At 41.4% G+C, this 21,906-nt stretch overlaps 1 protein-coding gene across 1 annotated transcript in view; it reads left to right on the plus strand.

The window, feature by feature from the left end:
* The window catches only part of LOC134804150 (protein phosphatase 1 regulatory subunit 12B), a 103,987-nt gene that overhangs the window by 51,489 nt on the left and 30,592 nt on the right, over positions 1-21,906 (plus strand). Inside the window, exons 12-17 of the mRNA XM_063777095.1 lie at positions 1,693-1,855; positions 2,487-2,552; positions 15,017-15,133; positions 17,107-17,233; positions 18,660-18,808; positions 21,223-21,282. Coding sequence (XP_063633165.1) covers positions 1,693-1,855; positions 2,487-2,552; positions 15,017-15,133; positions 17,107-17,233; positions 18,660-18,808; positions 21,223-21,282 — 682 coding nt within the window. The remainder of the gene's footprint in view (positions 1-1,692; positions 1,856-2,486; positions 2,553-15,016; positions 15,134-17,106; positions 17,234-18,659; positions 18,809-21,222; positions 21,283-21,906) is intronic.

Below are 21,906 nucleotides of genomic sequence, written 5' to 3' on the forward strand. Positions count from 1 at the left end.
TTATCTAACAGCAGATATAGTTTGTCAATGGACTGTCTCATTTCAATCATAGACAGAGAGAATTATACTATCTTTGTTTTACACTAGTACTAGCCCCCAAAAGAAAAGGATGAGTATAGTTTTCCTGGTTCTTACTGACTGACAAATTGGTTTGACCAACTAGTTATAACTAAATTTAGATTTTCGCGTTTCCCGTATTTTAATTTTTATTGTCTGTGAAAACTTGTCAAAAAACAGTATGTATAAGTTACTCTATGGTTTATTTTTGGCGCTAGCGCTGCACTCTAGCGGCAGAATATCGCAGTAATATTCCCTATTGATACTGACTGTACAGTCTAATCCGAAAGTCCCTGAACGCACGCCCCGATCGTGGTCGCTCGGTGCTGACGCCGACCGTCACACATTTGTTTTAACCAAAACATGGCGCCCGGAGTAAGCATCGAGTATGTACAGTGGCCATCAGTTATATCGGAGCGGCCAGGGTGCTCACAAATATCTGAACGCCTCTATTGTCAACGCATTAGAGTGCGTTACCAGATATTTATGAGCACTTCGGCCGCTCCGATATATCTGATGGCGACTGTACGCTCGGAGCTTGCGTTTCGTGACCGAGGCGTAAGAAAAAACCGGTCCACCGAGTCATCGCTATCACTCTGGCTTATTCAAGGCAGATAGAGTTAGACCAAGATAAGTCGGCAACGATTTTGATAGCACACGCAGTGCAAGTGTTATTTAAACGTCAAACTTGTATGAAATGTAAATCGTATAAATAACACTTGTACTGGGTGTGCTATCAAAATTGTTTCAAAACGAAATTTCAATTTTCGCGGTAGATCCTCAGCACCATCAGCGCCATATCGTCGCTATACTTACTCAACCTCATATCTGCAACAATCATTTGATGGAAATGTCGCTTTTCTTTCATTCGGAATACGGGTGTTTTTGTCATCAAATGAGTGTTGCAGATACGAGGTTGAGTAAGTATAACGGCGATATGTTTTATGGAATTGTCAAACTTCGAAATAAAGGAGTGATTTGATCAAAACCAACAATAATCACTGCGTCCTTCCATAAAGAGCATAGTTTTGTTTTACTTCGTTTTAAATTTAATTAATTAGAATATTTGTGCAAACGCTCGTTAAACCGTACAATTATTTTTCAGTTTGTAAATAGGTAAAATATATTTGTCGCGTTTTGCAATAATATTCCTATGACCTCTCCCACTGTCCAAAACAGAGTGAGGTGATATTAGTAGGCCAGGATTACTGCAACTAGATAGTTGTGCTAGCTCCTTAGTTCACATTATCAAATTGTTTTACAGTTGTTGTTAACTGTTTGATTTGAAATGATTTCTTTTTGTTTGTGCTTGTTGAAAGCTAAAAAAAATATTAGTTTTTTTTGTTTTACAGCCATTTTTTTTTATATTAATGTAGAATATTGCATGAGCATGCATTTTTTTTATTTTGCTATATATTTAATAATATAGATCAAATTTATCTGAACAAAGAGCGAATAGTCATCGGTAATTATCAAAGAATACTTATGGTAAAACTACCCTCTTATTTTGCACACAATTTTTTTTCAAGCTTTTTTCTAAGAATCAAGTTTATAAGACAAATTTTGCTCTGTTCAGAAAAGTTTACCATTCAACAATCTCCCCTACACGCTTAGTAATAAGCCTGAATATTGCAGGTCATTCGTGCCGCCGGTACGCGACGAAGAGAGCGAGACGCAACGAAAGGCGCACGCCAAGCGAGTGAGAGAGACGAGGCGATCGACTCAGGGCGTCACGCTCGACGAGATCAAATCTGCAGAGCAGCTCGTCAAGAAAAAGACTGGCAATGGCACCACAGAGGTATTGTACAGCTAAATTCGGTACTTATAAATTGCCTGTATAGATTATAATTACACATCGGTAACTCGTGGCATTTAGGTAGCAGGCACAGACTAGTGATGTGACAATGTTCTTCCTATACGAGTCGAGAAAAAGAAACCACTAAAAAAAGGAAATTAATTAAATTAATCTTTTAAGTGCTACCTAAGTGCCACGAGTTACCGATGTGTAATTATTATATATTTTCGTAGAACTATATATGCTCGACTGGGATGCATTTTACAGTAAGTATGGTCCTACTTTACCGCCCTAGTGCGGCAACTAGCACTATACGTACGTATGTCGAAAATTTAAACGTTGTACAATATACGTGCGAAAAGGTAATTCGCAATTCGTTTCGATTTAAAACACTCCCTTCGGTGGTGTTTTAATTTATCCCCACTCGTTGCAAATTTTCTATTTTTCGCACTTGTATCGTAATGTACTATTGCTCGCTTCGTAGTCTTCGTACTAAATTAGACGGAATCCCAAGGTTGTCCAATAAAATTTATACTTAACCTGCATATTGATGAAATATAATCATAGTAAGATTTAAATTCCCGGCCTCGAAATGAATGTACCTACTATGTTTTTACAAATCTATATTTTCTAGTCGCCCGCGCCAGCTAGTCCCAAGAAAGAAGAAACTCCTTCACCGGCCCCCGTTGAAAACAACTCGGTATGTACCATTCTAAATACTAAACATTTACAATGAAATTTCCCTATATACGGCTCGGCAACGACATTGCGCGAGAGCGACGGCGGCGGCGGCAACCATAGGTTGGAGCGAGACACAGCGATCGGACCTTTCGGGCCCACCTATGGATACCGCCGTCGCCATTCGCGCAATGTCGTAGCCAAGCTATTACACGGTTCAAGAATTTGCATGCGACTTTCGTTACATTGCGGTATTTGGTCGATCGACTGAATTCATCGTACTCTGTAGTTCGCAATGTATCGAATATTGCATGCAAGTTCTTGAACCGTCTAAGTGGGGCTTATGGGTGATGGCTATCTATATGTATGGGGATATATTAATAATTTTCTAGCATTTGATTTATGGTTGCGGGGTAACAACTTATAATATTAAAGCATTATTTATTAGTTTTTCCAAAAAACAACGATCATTTCATTAGGTTTGTAGTGTAAATACTTTTGAGTTTGATTTTTCAATAATTTTGTGTTCACTTCAGTTTGGTCATTGTTCACCGAACCCCGTTGTTTGTATTTATTAATTGATTAACTTTACAGTAATTAATACCGCAGTTGTAATTAAAATCTATCAATTTGACCACCAACGATACATTATCGCCATTTTCTGTTCTCATTTCAGCTATAAAAAGTAATTCGTAAATAAAAAAAATATCAGTACTTATTTACCATAATTAGACTGTTAAGAAATAAAATAATCACTAATCATTGTTTTTTGTAAGTTTGTACGTATGTTGCCATTCAAAATATTTTCAATGGATTGTATGTTCGTCTGAAGAAAATTATTTCTACTTCCAATAGGTTCGTTAAAAATAAAGGTTAGGTAACGGTTTTTCCAAATTCAAAATTAAGATATTTTTTAAGTGCGAATAAGAATAAAATAGCGTACATTTGACGAATTGGGACCTATAAGGGCCTATTGCATAATAAAATACAAGCAAATACTATTACTACTATTAGTAATTTTACATAAAAAATCACTGATACTATTAGCTTGTATTTTGTTATACAATAGGCCCCTGATAAAACTTATAATCAGATGTCGGTGGGGGTGAGCTATTTACCTTATAATTTGACATGTCTTACGTCATATTATAAGGCAAATAGCTCACCCCCACCGACCTCTGCTTATAATACGTTAAAAGTATTTAGTACAGTAGTAGTAAAAGTATTATATTTTTATAAAGTTGTTTCGTCTGTACACCTTTTATTCTTATGCGGTTTACTTTTGATGTATAAGCCATGCGATGGTAAGGTCGCACATGACATTCCAGTAACTTGTGAATTCGTAATGCGCCAGAGTTTTTCTAGTTTATATTTTACGACTTTTTCAGCGTAACTGATTTATATATTCGTGTCAAATTTAATCATAAAAAGTGGATTTTTTTTTTATGGTGGCTGCCCCATTAAAGTGGGGATGAATTTTTTTTCGCTTGCACCCTATAGTGTGGGGTGTCGTTGGATAGGTCTTTTAAAATGAATAAGGGTCTTTAAGGACCATTTTTTGATCAACTTAATATTTTCGGAAATAATCGTTCTGAAAGAAAAAAAGTTGTGTTTTACCCTTTAGTTCCCCTAACTTTTGAACCATGGGTCCAAAAAATATGAAAAAAATCGTGAAAACATAGCTTAGTAAAGACTTTCAAGGAAAAATATAGCGAACCTAATCGGTCTAGCAGTTTTTGAGTTTTTGCAAATAGTCTATTTTGACGGACGGGTAACTACGGAACCCTACACTGAGCATGGCCCGACATGCTCTTGGCCGGCTTTTTATATTTTATCAGCAGGTTGCTTAGCTTGCTTATCATCATATATATAAAATTGAAAAACCAGAACGGGATAAAAAAAGAGCGAAGAAGAGAGATGGCGCCTTACAAATTTCTAAAAAAGTTTTTGACACGTATCTCGAATACAACGCACGTATGATAAGAAAAAACTGTTTAAATCTATTATCTACATCTATATATATAAAACAAAGTCGTGTTTGTTCCAGCACCCATAACCCGAGAACGGCTGGACCGATTTTCATGGTTTTTGATTTGTTGGATTAGTCTTGGCCCAGAATAGCAGAATAACTGTTAAAACCATTGAAAAAATTTACATAAACAAAATAATGAAAGAAAAATCATTCCCATACAAAATGTTCCTAGGTATCGCACAGGCCTGTCAAACAGATGTTCATCCCGTCGATACGGTAAACTCTTACCTCAAATTAAAGAACGTATTTAAAAAAGGGTTTCGAATCGGCAAGATATATCCACAATATTAGGATTACGCCGTATTTGAGATTTTAAAATTGTAAAATAGTGACAGTAATGACAACGGATTGACATATTTATATTTTCACCACACCAGCCCGGAAAGGCTTACTTTGCACTTCAAAAACTGATAGCAAAGTTGCATTTTATTCACACGTGAGGCAAAGTAATCAAATGCAAATTTTGAGTTGTTTTCTTATGTTTGCTGGTAGAATTGACTTTTAAATGATGATTTTGGATTATAAATAGTTAATAACATTCATTTGGATTTGATTTGGTTTGAGTTTGATATTTTACATTTCATATTTGCTTCGAGTTGGTGTGGTGAAAAATTTTGTGTTTCACTCGGGGGCAAAGTTGTTGTTTAACCCTCGTGCTTTAAAACCCTCGCAACGCTCAAGATTCCATTTTTCGAACCACTCGCTACGCTCGTGGTTCAATTTTGGAATCTTTCGCTTGCTCGGGTATCAATAGTAGCACGAGCGGTTAAACAACAACTTTGCCCCCTTGTAAAACAAATAACTATTATGCATGCACTATAGTGATGAGGCTAACCATAAGGTTACATCACGTTTGTCAAATGTAGCGATTATAAAAGAATTAGTCCAATCGATTTTACTGACGATTTTTGCAACTTTGTATTATTAAATAACCTTTTTTTCACATCGAATTTCATTTTATTGTCATTTGGTTTTTTTTTTTGTCGATTTTCATCAACTTACGGAAATGTCATATGAATCGAAACGACAGACTTGACCACAGATGAGTATTAATCGAATAACTTTTTATTCGACTAATTAAACGAATAAAAAAGTTAATCGCCAAAATTTAATCGTCGATTAAATTATTCGCGATTAATTTAGTCGACCTAACATACGATTGAAATTGAATTAATCTGAATATTAATCGACTAAATTTTCGATTAAATCTCGATTGAAAGTTGGCAGGGGGTCATTTTTGTACGTAAAAAACCGGGCAAGTGCGAGTCGGACTCGCGCACGAAGGGTTGCGTACCATAATGCAAAAAACGGCAAAAAAAGAAACGGTCACCCATCCAAGTATTTGTATTTGTTGTATGGGAGTCCCACTTAAATCTTTATTACAAGCTTTTATTTAGTTTCACCTGACCGTTGTCTGTCTGTCTGTCTGTCTGTGTGTAATCAAATCTTGCAAGTTAAATTTAATCCACTTCCCGGTTTCCGATTGAGCTGAAATTTTGCATGCATGTATAAATCGGATGACAATGCAATATTATGGTACCATCGAGCTGATCTGATGATGGAGACAGGAGGTGGCCATAGGAACTCTGTGATGAAACTACGTAACCTAATTTTGTGTTAGGGGTTTTTAGAATCGTCTCGATGAGTATTAGTTGTCTGTCATAAGAAAAGTACAGTCAGCGATAAAAGCTTGTACCAAAAATGAAATTTTTGCCAAAAACTTATTTTATTCTGTTTTTAGTATTTGTTGTTATAGCGGCAACAGAAATACATCATCTGTGAAAATTTCAACTGTCTAGCTATCACGGTTCGTGAGATACAGCCTGGTGACAGACGGACGGACAGCGGAGTCTTAGTAATAGGGTCCCGTTTTACCCTTTGGGTAAGGAACCCTAAAAAAAAGATGGCAGCCAAACACTTTGTTATGAAAGTCATCATGGGTGTCGTTTTATAGGTTTTAGGGATTGCCGGTTTCGAAAATGATTACTGTTTTAGAATCCAAAATGTCGACCGTGCACTTTGTCGTAAAAGTCGTCATGGATATCGTTTTATAGGTTTCAGGGAGTGCCGGTTTTGTAAATGATGACTGTTTTGGAATCCAAGATGTCTACCATGCACTTTGTCATAAAAGTCATCATGGGTGTCGTTTTATAGGTTTTAGGGAGTGCCGGTTTCGAAAATAATGACTATTTTGAAATCCGAGATGTCTACCGTGCACTTGATCATAAAAGTCGTCATGGATGTCGTTTTATAGGTTTTAGGGAGTGCAGAATTCGAAAATGATGACTGTTTTGGAATCCAAATATGTCTGACGTTCAGTTTGATATAAAAGTCATCATGGGTGTCATTTTATAGGTTTAAGGGAGTGCCGGTTTCGAAAATAATGACTATTTTGGAATCCGAGATGTCTACCGTGCACTTGATCATAAAAGTCGTCATGGATGTCGTTTTATAGGTTTTAGGGAGTGCAGAATTCGAAAATGATGACTGCTTTGGAATCCAAAATGTCTGCCGTGCACTTTGACATAAAAGTCATCATGGATGTCGTTTTATAGGTTTTAGGGACTGAAGAATTCGAAAATGATGACTGTTTTGGAATCCAAGATATCTGCCGTGCACTTTGTCATTAAAGTCATCATGGGTGTCGTTTTGTAGGTTTTAGGGAGTGCCGGTTTCTAAAATAATGACTATTTTGGAATCCAAGATGTTTGCCCTGCGCTTTGTCATAAAAGTCGTCATGGGTGTCGTTTTATAGGTTTTAGGGAGTACCGGTTTCGAAAATAATTACTATTTTGGAATCCAAGATATCTGCCGTGCACTTTGTCATAAAAGTCATCATGGGTGTCGTTTTGTAGGTTTTAGGGAGTGCCGGTTTCTAAAATAATGACTATTTTGGAATCCAAGATGTCTGCCCTGCGCTTTGTCATAAAAGTCGTCATGGGTGTCGTTTTATAGGTTTTAGGGAGTATCGGTTTCGAAAATAATGACTATTTTGGAATCCAAGATATCTGCCGTGCACTTTGTCATAAAAGTCATCATGGGTGTCGTTTTGTAGGTTTTAGGGAGTGCCGGTTTTGTAAATGATGACTGTTTTGGAATCCAAGATGTCTACCATGCACTTTGTCATAAGTCATCATGGGTGTCGTTTTATAGGCTTTAGGGAGTGCCGGTTTCGAAAATAATGACTATTTTGAAATCCGAGATGTCTACCGTGCACTTGATAATAAAAGTCGTCATGGATGTCGTTTTATAGGTTTTAGGGAGTGCAGAATTTGAAAATGATGACTGTTTTGGAATCCAAATATGTCTGACGTGCAGTTTGATATAAAAGTCATCATGGGTGTCGTTTTATAGGTTTTAGGGAGTGCCGGTTTCGAAAATAATGACTCTTTTGGAATCCAAGATGTCTGCCGTGCACTTTGACATAAAAGTAGTCATGGAAGTCGTTTTATAGGTTTTAGGGACTGCAGAATTCGAAAATGATGACTGTTTTGGAATCCAAGATATCTGCCGTGCACTTTGTCATAAAAGTCATCATGGGTGTCGTTTTGTAGGTTTTAGGGAGTGCCGGTTTCTAAAATAATGACTATTTTGGAATCCAAGATGTCTGCCGTGCGCTTTGTCATAAAAGTCGTCATGGGTGTCGTTTTATAGGTTTTAGGGAGTACCGGTTTCGAAAATAATGACTATTTTGGAATCCAAGATGTCTGCCGTGCACTTTGTCATGAAAGTCGTCATGGGTGTCGTTTTATAGGTTACAGGGAGTGCAGAATTCGAAAATGATGATTATTTTGGAATCAAAGATGTGTGTAATGATAATTTGAAAACTTCGCGTTATATTCCACAAGCTTATTTGAATGCAAGGCATTGACATTATTTTAGTATAATGTTGCCTGTTTCGTACAAGTCATATAATAGTGAACCGATACAACAGATACTAACCGAAAAAAATTTAGGTACGTATACGTATTTGTTGATATAATGCCTGTAATACAATGATTGTATAATCCATATTTAACGTGCAAAAAAAATGCATACATGTACCTAGGTGAAACGAAGTTCACCGGGTCAGCTAGTATGAGAATAAAACTAGAACATAAAAACTATCGCTTTCGATGCGTATTTAATTTACAATAAGGAAAATAAATTTTCATAACAATCTTCATTTTACGACTTCGACCATTTCTCGGCAACTCTCGGTTGCTTTCGTTTGGCGGTGCTACAGATTAGACCAAATAATCCGTAAGTTAAAGTAACCTAAATTATGTTTGTCATGTTGGTATTTCTGAGTTTTTTTACACGAAGTAAAATAAAAAGTGCTGCCAACCTCAACCTTAGTCCATAGCCCATACGAGTGAATTATGCCATTTATGACATATCAATCAAATTAATATTATCGTATGTTTATCGTGTTAATAATTTGTATTTTATTGTTTTAAATTTCTTTATGAGTTATTATTGGGTCCTTACCTATGAAATTGGCGTTTTTGTTCATAGATATAAGTCTGATCCTAGTTTTTTTTTTTTTTACAAAAGTACATACACAATTACAATAAAACTACAGTGCACTCAATAAACAACGATTTTACATACAATTAATTGTTATTTTTTATTGTTAAGTGTTCAGAATTAAGCCTTGAAAATAGGTCTTTTCATGTGCTGTCGGTTCGAGTATTAAAATTACTTATATTTTTCTAATGGTACCAATTTTCAAGAAATGGAGATATTGAAAACATACCTTAAAGGTGTCAAAAATTACTGGAAAAATTTTGTTTGGTTTGAATTAGCCATCAAAAAAATATCCGCAAAATTAATTGTATGGAAATTCGTGTTTCGTTGAAATTCTCCGAACAAAACGCCAATTTCATAGGTAATGACCTAATATTATTCAGATTGATTTTCATGGCTCGGCAAACATTGTCATTCGTCCAGGGAAAGGGCTGCCGAGATGAGCCAAAAATACAAAGTTATAGAATGGGAGACGAGCGTACTTGGGACTACAAAATGGGAGACGCCCGATGGCGAGAGCTATCGCAAGAAACATGACGTGATCTGGTATCACCTTAGCCGTAGTAATGTTAAGATCCAGAAAGGGAAATGGGGACTACCTACGTTTGTATGAAAAGGCGATTTATGGGTGGTGGTCGTCCATATTCGTGGCTTAAAGCGGAAAATAAGTAATCTAATGAACGTTTTTGCAACTAGGCTTACAACAATAAGTAATAATTTTATGTTAAAACAAGTTTTAAATAAATACCTACGTACGTTATAAGAAATTTTCGAATTAAGTTATCCAAATACCGGCTACCTACTTGACAAATAAGAAATCCTTATCACAGTTATAAACCCTGGCAGGGTTGAATACATAATAATGTCGGTATTTAACTAAACATAAGACAAACTCTTTATTTCATTTACGCGAGCGGAGCTGCGGGCCCGTCTAGTTCTAAACTAATTTTTTTATTTATGATGAACAATTACGAAAAAACGACGTTTTCTTAAACCGTCTATTTTTCATCTCTTATTTAACTTTAACAGCCTGTAACTCCTAAAGTATTGATCGCAGAGTAAAAATAAACTTTATAACCAAATTTGTAGTAAATTTAATGTTAAAACTTTTGTCCGAAGTAATGATAATGCTATTCGTACAGATATTCGAGATATGAGCAAAAATTTCTCTGCCAACAAGCGTTGACTGTTACTTTAAAAAGCTAGTATCTCGTAACGTGTGTGTCTACGAGCCCCGATGCAAATTAGTTCGTCTAGTTCCACACAACAGCTTTGTTTATTCTAATAAATTTTACACGTGATCATAAAATGACCCAGTAATGGGAACGATAATAGTAGGTAATGATTAATCTAGTTTATTTTGATCGTATAATAATATTGATATGACTATTATTACTGAAAAAAAATTTACTTTTCATAAACGTTGTCCAAATCATATTGTCCTCTCCTACAGCACTGCTGCATGCATGGGCTCGAAACAAAATTGTCAGTACATTGGCAGAGCCGTGTTGCTTTCCCTAGTAATAGCCCTTTTTACATCTGTTATATTCCTACCCGTCAAATAAAAAAAAATCGTTATATTTTTTCTTTGAGTACAAACGGTATTTCTTGTATTTGGGTTTATTTAACCTTTTTTGCACAATACAAGAAAGTAAAAATGGCGGACTTAATGCCATAAGGTCACTACCAGTCAACCATTGGGCCAAACAGAAACTTACAATTGGTGCGGAAGAGAAAATCAGTACAGAGATATAAAAGTCACTATCTAAATACTAGGTACCTACTTACTATTATCAATATATCCATACATAAATACATTGTATAATACACACACATACATATATACATACATATGATTATTAGATAAATATAATTATATACATATATATTTTACCCATTTAAAAACCGTCAAATTGTCTAACAACGTTGGTGTATGTCCTAAAAGTATTTACGTAATTGTAGAATATTACCAAATAAAATAAAATTACATTAGTATAAGCATTAAATAGTAGTGATTTTTAAACTATTTAAAACATTATTTTTGTACAAACACGAGAACCCCAAAAAATGGTCTTACTAGACGAAAACATATGCATCGGGGCTCGTACATTGCGGGCCGAATTATTTTGTATGGGTAATTTTTCCATTGTATTTTTAAGCAATATTTATCTGATACTAGCGACCCGCCCCGGCTCCGCACGGGTTATTAAATTAGACACTTAAACCTTCCTCAACTATCACTCTATCGATATGTGAAAACCGCATGAAAATCCGTTCAGTAGTTTTTGAGTATATCGCGATACAAACACACAGACAGACGCGGCGGGGACTTCGTTTTATAAGGTGTAGTGATACTTCGCAGGCCTGTACGGCTACCACCATTTTTGACATTGACATAACGCTCACGTTTACGTAACTTACTTTCTATGCATCTCGCTCGTACTCGCATATGCGAGCAATAGTGCAAGCGAGATGTACAGAAAGTAAATTACGTAGACGTGAGCGTTATGTCAATGTTAAAACTGATGGTAGAGGCTCTGATGCTAACCACCGTTAATATTCGCCCGTATTGTATTTACGCACTGTATATTTTTTGGGGTTCATTACAAAATATAATATGTACAATCAGGTTGATATATATTATAACTATAAACGAGCAATTCTTGTTTATTTATTTATTTATATATTTCGGGGATCTCGGAAACTGCTCTAACGATTTCGATGAAATTTGCTATATGGGGGTTTTTGGGGGCGATAAATCGATCTAGCTAGGTCTTATCTCTGGGACAACGCGCATTTTTGAGTTTTTATATGCTAGCAAAGCTCGGTTTCCCAGATATTATATAACTAGGCGGGCCCGCGGCTCCGCTCGCGTAAATGAAATAAAGAGTTTGTCTTATGTTTAGTTAAATATCGACATTAAATATTATGTATTCAACCCTGCCCGGGTTCATAACTCTGTGAAAGAGACTTCTTATTTGTAACCGTTATTTGGATAACTTAGTTCGCATATTTCTCAATAAATAATCTCATTTGAAAAAAGGGAAGATTGTATTTTTTTAAATTATTATTTATTTTTATAAGCTCATATCAGTCCAGTCAGCAAAAACGTTCATTAGATTAATTTCCGCCTTAAGATGAATGTGGACGACCAGCGCCCATAAATCGCCTTTTCATGCAAACGTAGGTAGTCCCCATTTACCTTTCCGGATATTAATAATACTTACTACGGTGACGCAACGACCCAAAAAGAGTCCTGGCCTCTGACACCAGATCACGCCATGTTTCTCGGTCTTGCAATAGCTCTCGCCAGTCGCTATGGCCGAGGTTGAGCAGGTCTTGAGCAACAACGTCATTTCTGCGGTACCTAGGACGTCCAATCGGGTGTCTCTCATTTCGTTGTCCCAAGTACGCTCTCTTCACGGCACGATCCTCTCCCATTCTCTCTGTGTCCGAGCCACGGAAGCTCAGCCGCTTTTGTCTCTCCAATACCCAAATATATCGGAACACATCCTTATTTCTATGGCAACAAAGTTATATTACGATATATTTGGCTACTTTAGCCGTCACTATCTATTTCATACTGACTGTACATTTGCTTTATGAATGTGTAGTCGCCATTAGATATATATCGTAGCCACCAAGGTCGCTCAAAAATATCTGCTTTAATTGCATTATACATAATTTACATGGTTCAGATATTTGTGAATACCTCATCCGCTCCGATATATCTGATGGTAACTTTCAGCAAGAAGAAAAATCTTACCTGGTCGAGTCGTATCGTATTACGCGAGAAAACAGTTCCCGAATTGATTATATCTCTAAAGTCATCCCTTGAACTGATGGACTTCATATTAACGTATCAACTTTTTATTTTTTTGGGCTTTCTCGGCAGCCCGTTCCCCGGACGAATGGCAATGGTTGCCGAAGCCGTAAAAGTCAATCTGAATAATATAACTCGAAAAGAAATTTAAAACAACGAAATGCAAATTATTAGTAATATATTAATACAAATATGATGTCATAAATATGACAGAAGTCACTCGTATGGGGGCATACATATACCAAGGTTGACATTGACAGCACTTTTTATTTTACTTCGAGTAAAAAAAGCCGAAATCACTTCATACCAACATAACAAACATAATTTTGGTTATTTGAAGTTCGAAACGAAACCAACCGAGAGTTACCGAAAATAGCCGATAGTCGTAAAATGAAGAATGTTATGTAAATTTATTTTTCTCAAACATGCAATGAAATATTGATGTTATGTTCCTTATAATAGGCTGCGAAGTATGACGTTTCAGGTGCGGCTAGGACAAAAGGTCGTTAATGGAATTTCATACACATCTTGCAGGCCTAGGCCGGCAAAGTCCTCTTTTTTAATTTTTTTATCACAGATATTTGTGACACAGCATCGTGGCATTCATCCATTAAAAAAAATTAGAGGCAGTATTTGCTTTATGGTTCGTAATGACACTCTACCACTACACCTATAAAAAAAAAACAAAAAACAATGTTTGCTATAATTTGCAGTTTTATTTGTATAAAATCAACATGAACTTAATAAATAATACATTCTATAATTTTATAATTTTAAATTATAAATCTAACTACACAAATAAAAACATTTAAAATATTTCATCTAAACGTTAGCGGTAAAAAGGTCTACTCAAACACGCGTAGTTATATTTTTTAAATTGTTATGGAGGTAAAGTTAAAAATATTCATTCTGTTTTATTGGATTTATGGTGCGTTGTTGATTTTTTGACTTTAATATGAGTTCCGACGAAATAATGAAATTAATATTAATTGTAATCGTAGGCGTTGGAATTGGCAGCGTAAGCAGAATTGATTTTAATATCTTGCTACCTCTGCCGCCAAGTCAAAGACGAAGTATGTATATGGTTGCTTATGGCAATTTTATTATTTGAGAAACTAAGAAAAATGGCTTACAGTTTATTAGAAACAGTTTTGTGGCATATTTTAAATGGATGTAACTACAAATTCGTCAACACTGTGGAAATTATACTTATTTACTCCGTGCATAAAGCAACGATGTATGTGAAACATGATATCAACATGAAAGACTATGTAAACTTATGTGACGAAAACGACAGTCAGACGGATACAAGGCGAAAAAATCAAAGATACATGAAAATATACGGGTAGTAAAAATACACGACTCGTGTAAAACATACGCGTGATAATGATATAGGTACGTGTTGGTTATATTTTGGGTGTAGTTTACTTTTAGTTTTTTCTATAAATAAAACTTGGGTTTCGTGGATTTTTTATTTTATTTATTTCATTGCATGTTTGAGAAAAGCACTATACATACCTCGGCGGGAAATGGGGTTGCCCGCGCTCAGACCTATCCGGCCTCGCTTCGCTCGACCGTCTATATGTCTTCGGCTGGCAACCCCTTTCGTCCCGGCCTCTGTAGTAATGTACTATTGCTTATTGTAAATTAAATACGCATCAAAAGCGATAGTTATTATGCCCTAGTTCTATTCTCATATGTAGATAATAGATTAGAACAGTTTTTTCTTATCACACGTGCGTCTTATTCGTGAAACGTGTCAAAAACTTTTTTAGAAATTTGTAAGGCGTCATCTCTCTTCATCCCTCGTTTTTTATCCCGTTCTGGTTTTTCGATTTTATATATATGATTATTTATCTTCTCTTTATGATTATGAGGTAGTTACAAAAATGTACAGTTACCAAAGTGGCTACCCGAACACTGTACAGTAACCACTTTTGCTGCTGATCCTGACCTTTCAGTTTTCAGTCAGAATGTTTACATTCGTGGTATATAATGATTGTACGTATCCCAGCTGCAACAGTGCATGCATGGCCACTTTATCCTTTAATTCGATCGTCAAAAACCGCTTCCCGAAGCAAATGCCTCGCTGGAATGTCATGTGCGTGTGTGATGTGGGCAGACGCGGGACGTAGCGGTCACCGTCGCGCTGGCGTGCGCGACCGCCACTGCCACCGCGACCATCGCGCCGCACGAGCGCCGCCCGTCGTGGCGGCTCCGGCTCGACCCGACCAATAAGGTGGCTAGCGGGACAAGAGTAAACGCGACAATATTTTACTAACTTTTTCTATTCTTAACCCTTTTCCAGGCATAGTACTATATATCGACCCGTTACGCGCCAAAAGAATTTCAACTTTAGTGTTCCGAATTAAGGTTCAAATTGGATTGCACTTTCGGAAAATATGACTTGCCTTCAAATGAATCATAAAAGCTGGATTCATTGGAATATGTTTGGATTTTTTGGGACAACTTTGTAGATTGGTGCGGCCTGGAAAAGGGTTAATGAAAATTTCACTGACGTTCTTCGTACCCTATCTTCTGTCGAAACATTCGCGTGAGGCAAAACGTGCGGATTATTAAATGAATCCTGCATATTTATGAACCGTGCGCTTTTTGTGCCACCTTGTGTGTCATAAATCGGGAACATAAACTTTGACATTTTACCCCAAACTGGTGCTGCCCCGTACAGTTCAAGGGTATGCATTCTTGCGCGCTGTAGGGTTACACTTCATGCCAATAAACAGGCTTCTGTGCTGCTCACTACAGTATGAAACTATGTACAGTCGACGTCAAAGATGTGTTTACATTTTTTGCCTTATCACACAGGAGTAAGGTGTATAATTGTAAACATATTTTTGACGTCGACTCTGTACATAAAATATCAAATATAAATTCTTGGTCGCGTTTGCTCAAGTCTCATTTATTCGGAAATATTTCGAGCATGTTGTCAAAATGTCAACCTAGGCTAGGTTCGATCTCGTGCCATATTGAAACATGCATGCAATATATGTTTATAATAACTGTGCTAAAATATTAACAATTCAATGTCCTTTATTTTATTGAGAGCCTCAAGTTCGTATAAATGTTGTCTGAAATATATTATGTTATGCTTTATTTATTTATTTGTAGTAATTGTATTATAAAAACGCTTTTTTGTAATACTAACACATTTATACTAATACTGAGGGCTTAGCATGTACATGTAACCCTAAAATGTGGCTTTTTCAGGAAAAGAGACCATGGTAACAGTTTTGGAGGATTCACGGTTAGTTTCACTAGACTTATATCGACCTGGATATGAACCGTGATTACCTTTTGTATTGTTTTCGAGCTCCCGATATAGAACAATACAAAAGGTAATCATGGTTCATATCCCGGTCGATATAAGTCTAGAGAGACCATGGTGTCGTGGACTTTCCCTTCGCGAAGTGTTTTGATAAGAAATTTACCTGTTGCAATACGCCCCATTTCCTAAAGAACACAAAATTTCAAGCTTTTTTTGGAAATGGTCATTTCATACTAAAAACTTCTTAATATATCAAAAAAATCTAGTCTAGTATAACACATATTGAATTTTGTTATAATGTTCGGATTGATTTTATCATGTTAATAATAACATAGACCTAGCCCCAAACTATTAATAAAAGCTTGTACCTACTAAGGGTACTAGGCTACGATATACAGACTTATATAGATAAATACATACTAAGATACAAAGATACCATCCATAACCCAGGAACATTTATAATGTATGAAATGGCCTCCGACAAAGTATTGTTCTTCGTTACACCATAGACAAAACCACCATAGAGAAAAGTGTTCCCCATTCCATTATTGAATGTATCCTGTCATTGTGTTGTTCCGCCATTTTCTGTGTACATTTGTGAAATAAATAAATTAGAAGCGCACATCAACGGTATACGACTTCTTTGAGAATAAGTAGTTCGTGACACTAAAACTTACTTTTTCATTTGTAAATTGAGCAAGTTTTTGTATTTACAAAAAATAAAGAATCCTGGTCCACAGTTAGTTGTCACGAGCTTTTGATTATAAAGTCGTATAATGCTGGTATGGGTAACCATGTATATTTTTAAACCAACGTCTGTTCCATTTTGTCACGCATTTGAAACTAAAGGGAACCGACTTGTGCTTAAAACGTTGCGTGACTGCCCTAGGTTTTCGGAAGTCATGTTACTATGTACGTGTGTACAGTTTGAGCTGGAGGATGCGGGTCGGCCGCGCTCCACGGACGCGACCGTCACGCTGCCGCTGCGGCGCCCGCCCGCCGCGAGCACGGCCAACACCGCCTCGCCGCCGTCCAAGGAGGAGAGTCGCGCCGGTGAGTGTTGTAGCGTATGAGGTAGACGCGGGTCAGCCGCCACGCGACCGTCACGCTGCCGCTGCGGCGCCCGCCCGCCGCCAGCACGGCCAACACCGCCTCGCCGCCGTCCAAGGAGGAGAGTCGCGCCGGTGAGTGTTGTAGCGTATGAGGTAGACGCGGGTCAGCCGCCACGCGACCGTCACGCTGCCGCTGCGGCGCCCGCCCGCCGTGAGCACGGCCAACACCGCCTCGCCGCCGTCCAAGGAGGAGAGTCGCGCCGGTGAGTGTTGTAGCGTATGAGGTAGACGCGGGTCAGCCGCCACGCGACCGTCACGCTGCCGCTGCGGCGCCCGCCCGCTGCGACCACGGCCAACACCGCCTCGCCGCCGTCCAAGGAGGAGAGTCGCGCCGGTGAGTGTTGTAGCGTATGAGGTAGACGCGGGTCAGCCGCCACGCGACCGTCACGCTGCCGCTGCGGCGCCCGCCCGCCGCGACCACGGCCAACACCGCCTCGCCGCCGTCCAAGGAGGAGAGTCGCGCCGGTGAGTGTTGTAGCGTATGAGGTAGACGCGGGTCGGCCGCCACGCGACCGTCACGCTGCCGCTGCGGCGCCCGCCCGCCGCGACCACGGCCAACACCGCCTCGCCGCCGTCCAAGGAGGAGAGTCGCGCCGGTGAGTGTTGTAGCGTATGAGGTAGACGCGGGTCGGCCGCCACGCGACCGTCACGCTGCCGCTGCGGCGCCCGCCCGCCGCGAGCACGGCCAACACCGCCTCGCCGCCGTCCAAGGAGGAGAGTCGCGCCGGTGAGTGTTGTACCATCGCCCACACTCTTAACTGTCCATCGGTGATCCTTATGCCTATTGTAATAAGGTGCACCGATGGACAGTTAAGAGTGTTGCTGTTTGTACCGTATGAGACAGACGCAGGTCGGCCGCCACGCGACCGTCACGCCGCCACCCCGCCGCCTTCTAAGCACCAACCGCACCAACGATAACAAGCACCGCACCAACGATAACACGCAAGACCCCAGCGGTCTCCACCAACTCACCAAGACCTCTAAGACAACACCGAGAGCTCATCAACCCTCCGCTCTCCAATAAGATAATCTGCGCTAGTACGTTAGTAAGATCATTATCATAAGATTTGTGAGTATTGGGCCGAAATCTTATGGCGTTATTCATAAACGTGTTACTGGCCTGAATTAGCTATGAATCGTTTGTCTTTATCTGTCATTTTGACTTATGTATTTGTAAGAAAGGGACATAACATACTATTGCTAAAGCAGGCCAGTAAAGTTTAAAAAAGGGGGTTAGTCGCTACCTTAATGCGGATTCTTGGGATGGAACAAAACATAATTTAAGGAGCTAATTCAACATAAGAAACGTGAGTGATTGACTTAATATCTGTTGAAAAATATAATTAATTATTATTTTTTCTTACCAGGCGAAGACGAGAAAGAGCGCGAAAGCAGTTCGGAGAGCAAATCATCATCGAACGCATCCCCCGCAAGCACACAGGCCGCGATGAACGTGATCCAGCGCCGGCGCAGGCCCAAGCGGCGCTCCACCGGCGTCGGCCACGTCGACATGGACGTGAGTACCGGACATGACACTGTGTCACACACGCGGCCCCCGCGAGCACGCAGGCCGCGATGAACGTGATCCAGCGCCGGCGCAGGCCCAAGCGGCGCTCCACCGGCGTCGGCCACGTCGACATGGACGTGAGTACCGGACATGACACTGTGTCACACACGCGGCCCCCGCGAGCACGCAGGCCGCGATGAACGTGATCCAGCGCCGGCGCAGGCCCAAGCGGCGCTCCACCGGCGTCGGCCACGTCGACATGGACGTGAGTACCGGACATGACACTGTGTCACACACGCGGCCCCCGCGAGCACGCAGGCCGCGATGAACGTGATCCAGCGCCGGCGCAGGCCCAAGCGGCGCTCCACCGGCGTCGGCCACGTCGACATGGACGTGAGTACCGGACATGACACTGTGTCACACACGCGGCCCCCCGCGAGCACGCAGGCCGCGATGAACGTGATCCAGCGCCGGCGCAGGCCCAAGCGGCGCTCCACCGGCGTCGGCCACGTCGACATGGACGTGAGTACCGGACATGACACTGTGTCACACACGCGGCCCCCCGCGAGCACGCAGGCCGCGATGAACGTGATCCAGCGCCGGCGCAGGCCCAAGCGGCGCTCCACCGGCGTCGGCCACGTCGACATGGACGTAAGTACCGGACATGACACTGTGTCACACACGCGGCCCCCCGCGAGCACGCAGGCCGCGATGAACGTGATCCAGCGCCGGCGCAGGCCCAAGCGGCGCTCCACCGGCATCGGCCACGTCGACATGGACGTGAGTACCGGACATGACACTGTGTCACACACGCGGCCCCCCGCGAGCACGCAGGCCGCGATGAACGTGATCCAGCGCCGGCGCAGGCCCAAGCGGCGCTCCACCGGCGTCGGCCACGTCGACATGGACGTGAGTACCGGACATGACACTGTGTCACACACGCGGCCCCCCGCGAGCACGCAGGCCGCGATGAACGTGATCCAGCGCCGGCGCAGGCCCAAGCGGCGCTCCACCGGCGTCGGCCACGTCGACATGGACGTGAGTACCGGACATGACACTGTGTCACACACGCGGCCCCCCGCGAGCACGCAGGCCGCGATGAACGTGATCCAGCGCCGGCGCAGGCCCAAGCGGCGCTCCACCGGCGTCGGCCACGTCGACATGGACGTGAGTACCGGACATGACACTGTGTCACACACGCGGCCCCCCGCGAGCACGCAGGCCGCGATGAACGTGATCCAGCGCCGGCGCAGGCCCAAGCAGCGCTCCACCGGCGTCGGCCACGTCGACATGGACGTGAGTACCGGACATGACACTGTGTCACACACGCGGCCCCCGCGAGCACGCAGGCCGCGATGAACGTGATCCAGCGCCGGCGCAGGCCCAAGCGGCACTCCACCGGCGTCGGCCACGTCGACATGGATGTGAGTACCGGACATGACACTGTGTCACACACGCGGCCCCCGCGAGCACGCAGGCCGCGATGAACGTGATCCAGCGCCGGCGCAGGCCCAAGCGGCACTCCACCGGCGTCGGCCACGTCGACATGGACGTGAGTACCGGACATGACACTGTGTCACACACGCGGCCCCCGCGAGCACGCAGGCCGCGATGAACGTGATCCAGCGCCGGCGCAGGCCCAAGCGGCACTCCACCGGCGTCGGCCACGTCGACATGGACGTGAGTACCGGACATGACACTGTGTCACACACGCGGCCCCCGCGAGCACGCAGGCCGCGATGAACGTGATCCAGCGCCGGCGCAGGCCCAAGCGGCACTCCACCGGCGTCGGCCACGTCGACATGGATGTGAGTACCGGACATGACACTGTGTCACACACGCGGCCCCCGCGAGCACGCAGGCCGCGATGAACGTGATCCAGCGCCGGCGCAGGCCCAAGCGGCACTCCACCGGCGTCGGCCACGTCGACATGGACGTGAGTACCGGACATGACACTGTGTCACACACGCGGCCCCCGCGAGCACGCAGGCCGCGATGAACGTGATCCAGCGCCGGCGCAGGCCCAAGCGGCGCTCCACCGGCGTCGGCCACGTCGACATGGACGTGAGTACCGGACATGACACTGTGTCACACACGCGGCCCCCGCGAGCATGCAGGCCACAGGTAGTATACCTACGTTCAGTTAAGTGATAAATGTAGGTATCAAAGTCAATTATCATGATTTTTGTTGAACGGTTACGGATTTTCACTGTTGGTTGCACAATGCACATTGAAAATACACTTTACATTATTTTGTTGGGCAAAGGTTCTCCCTTTGATTTCCACAACTCCCGTTATAGTGCTTTTTCCGGCCAGTTTCTGATGAAGGCGTCTAAGTCGTCCCGCCCAGCAGTGGGACACTATAATGGGCTAATAAAAACAAAAATGTGTTCGTTCAGCAATTAATTTGGTGTATTTTGCAGGACATTGTGAATGATCGCGGCGGGGGCGGTGAAGGAGATGGCGAAACAGAAACTGTGCAGGTAAGTGAGCCCTCATACATGGCTGAATATACCCGCATTAAAAAGTTCCGTCACCGCGTTGCAAAGAGCGTGAAGTTCGGTCAAGTTCAAATCAATGTGTCGCCGTTCAAATTCAAATTAGATTTTTTTCAAAGAAGTAATTCCTAGCGACCTGGAAATCGTTTTAATACCTTCATTTGGTCCTCAATGCGTGAAATCTAACACCTGTGAATACAAATAATATGTCTGTACCTACATATGTTAAACACATTTTAATAACAATAAACACCAAACTAATGCAAAATTGTGAAATTTGTAAATATTTCGTTACATTTTTGTAAAAATAGTCGAGGTTACAAACTTAACTTCTTAACGTTTTTACGGCTCAAAATAATATTAAATACTGTTATTAGATTCCTCATGTTATAACAAGAAGAAAAATGTATGGCAACATTATACTTATACAGATTTTATGCGGCGAAAATAACGATAATTTCTTCCATACAATCTGGCGCAGCCCTGCGGCTTGAGACGTCACAGGCTGCACGCTTTTTGTATGGGCCCCGTTTTTACCAGCGGTACACGCGCCACATTTCTTATCGCATTTTGTTTCTGGGGTACAATAGAGATAGAAGGGGCCGTTTC

This window comes from Cydia splendana, chromosome Z (assembly GCF_910591565.1).
Source record: "Cydia splendana chromosome Z, ilCydSple1.2, whole genome shotgun sequence".
Lineage (NCBI taxonomy): Eukaryota > Metazoa > Arthropoda > Insecta > Lepidoptera > Tortricidae > Cydia > Cydia splendana.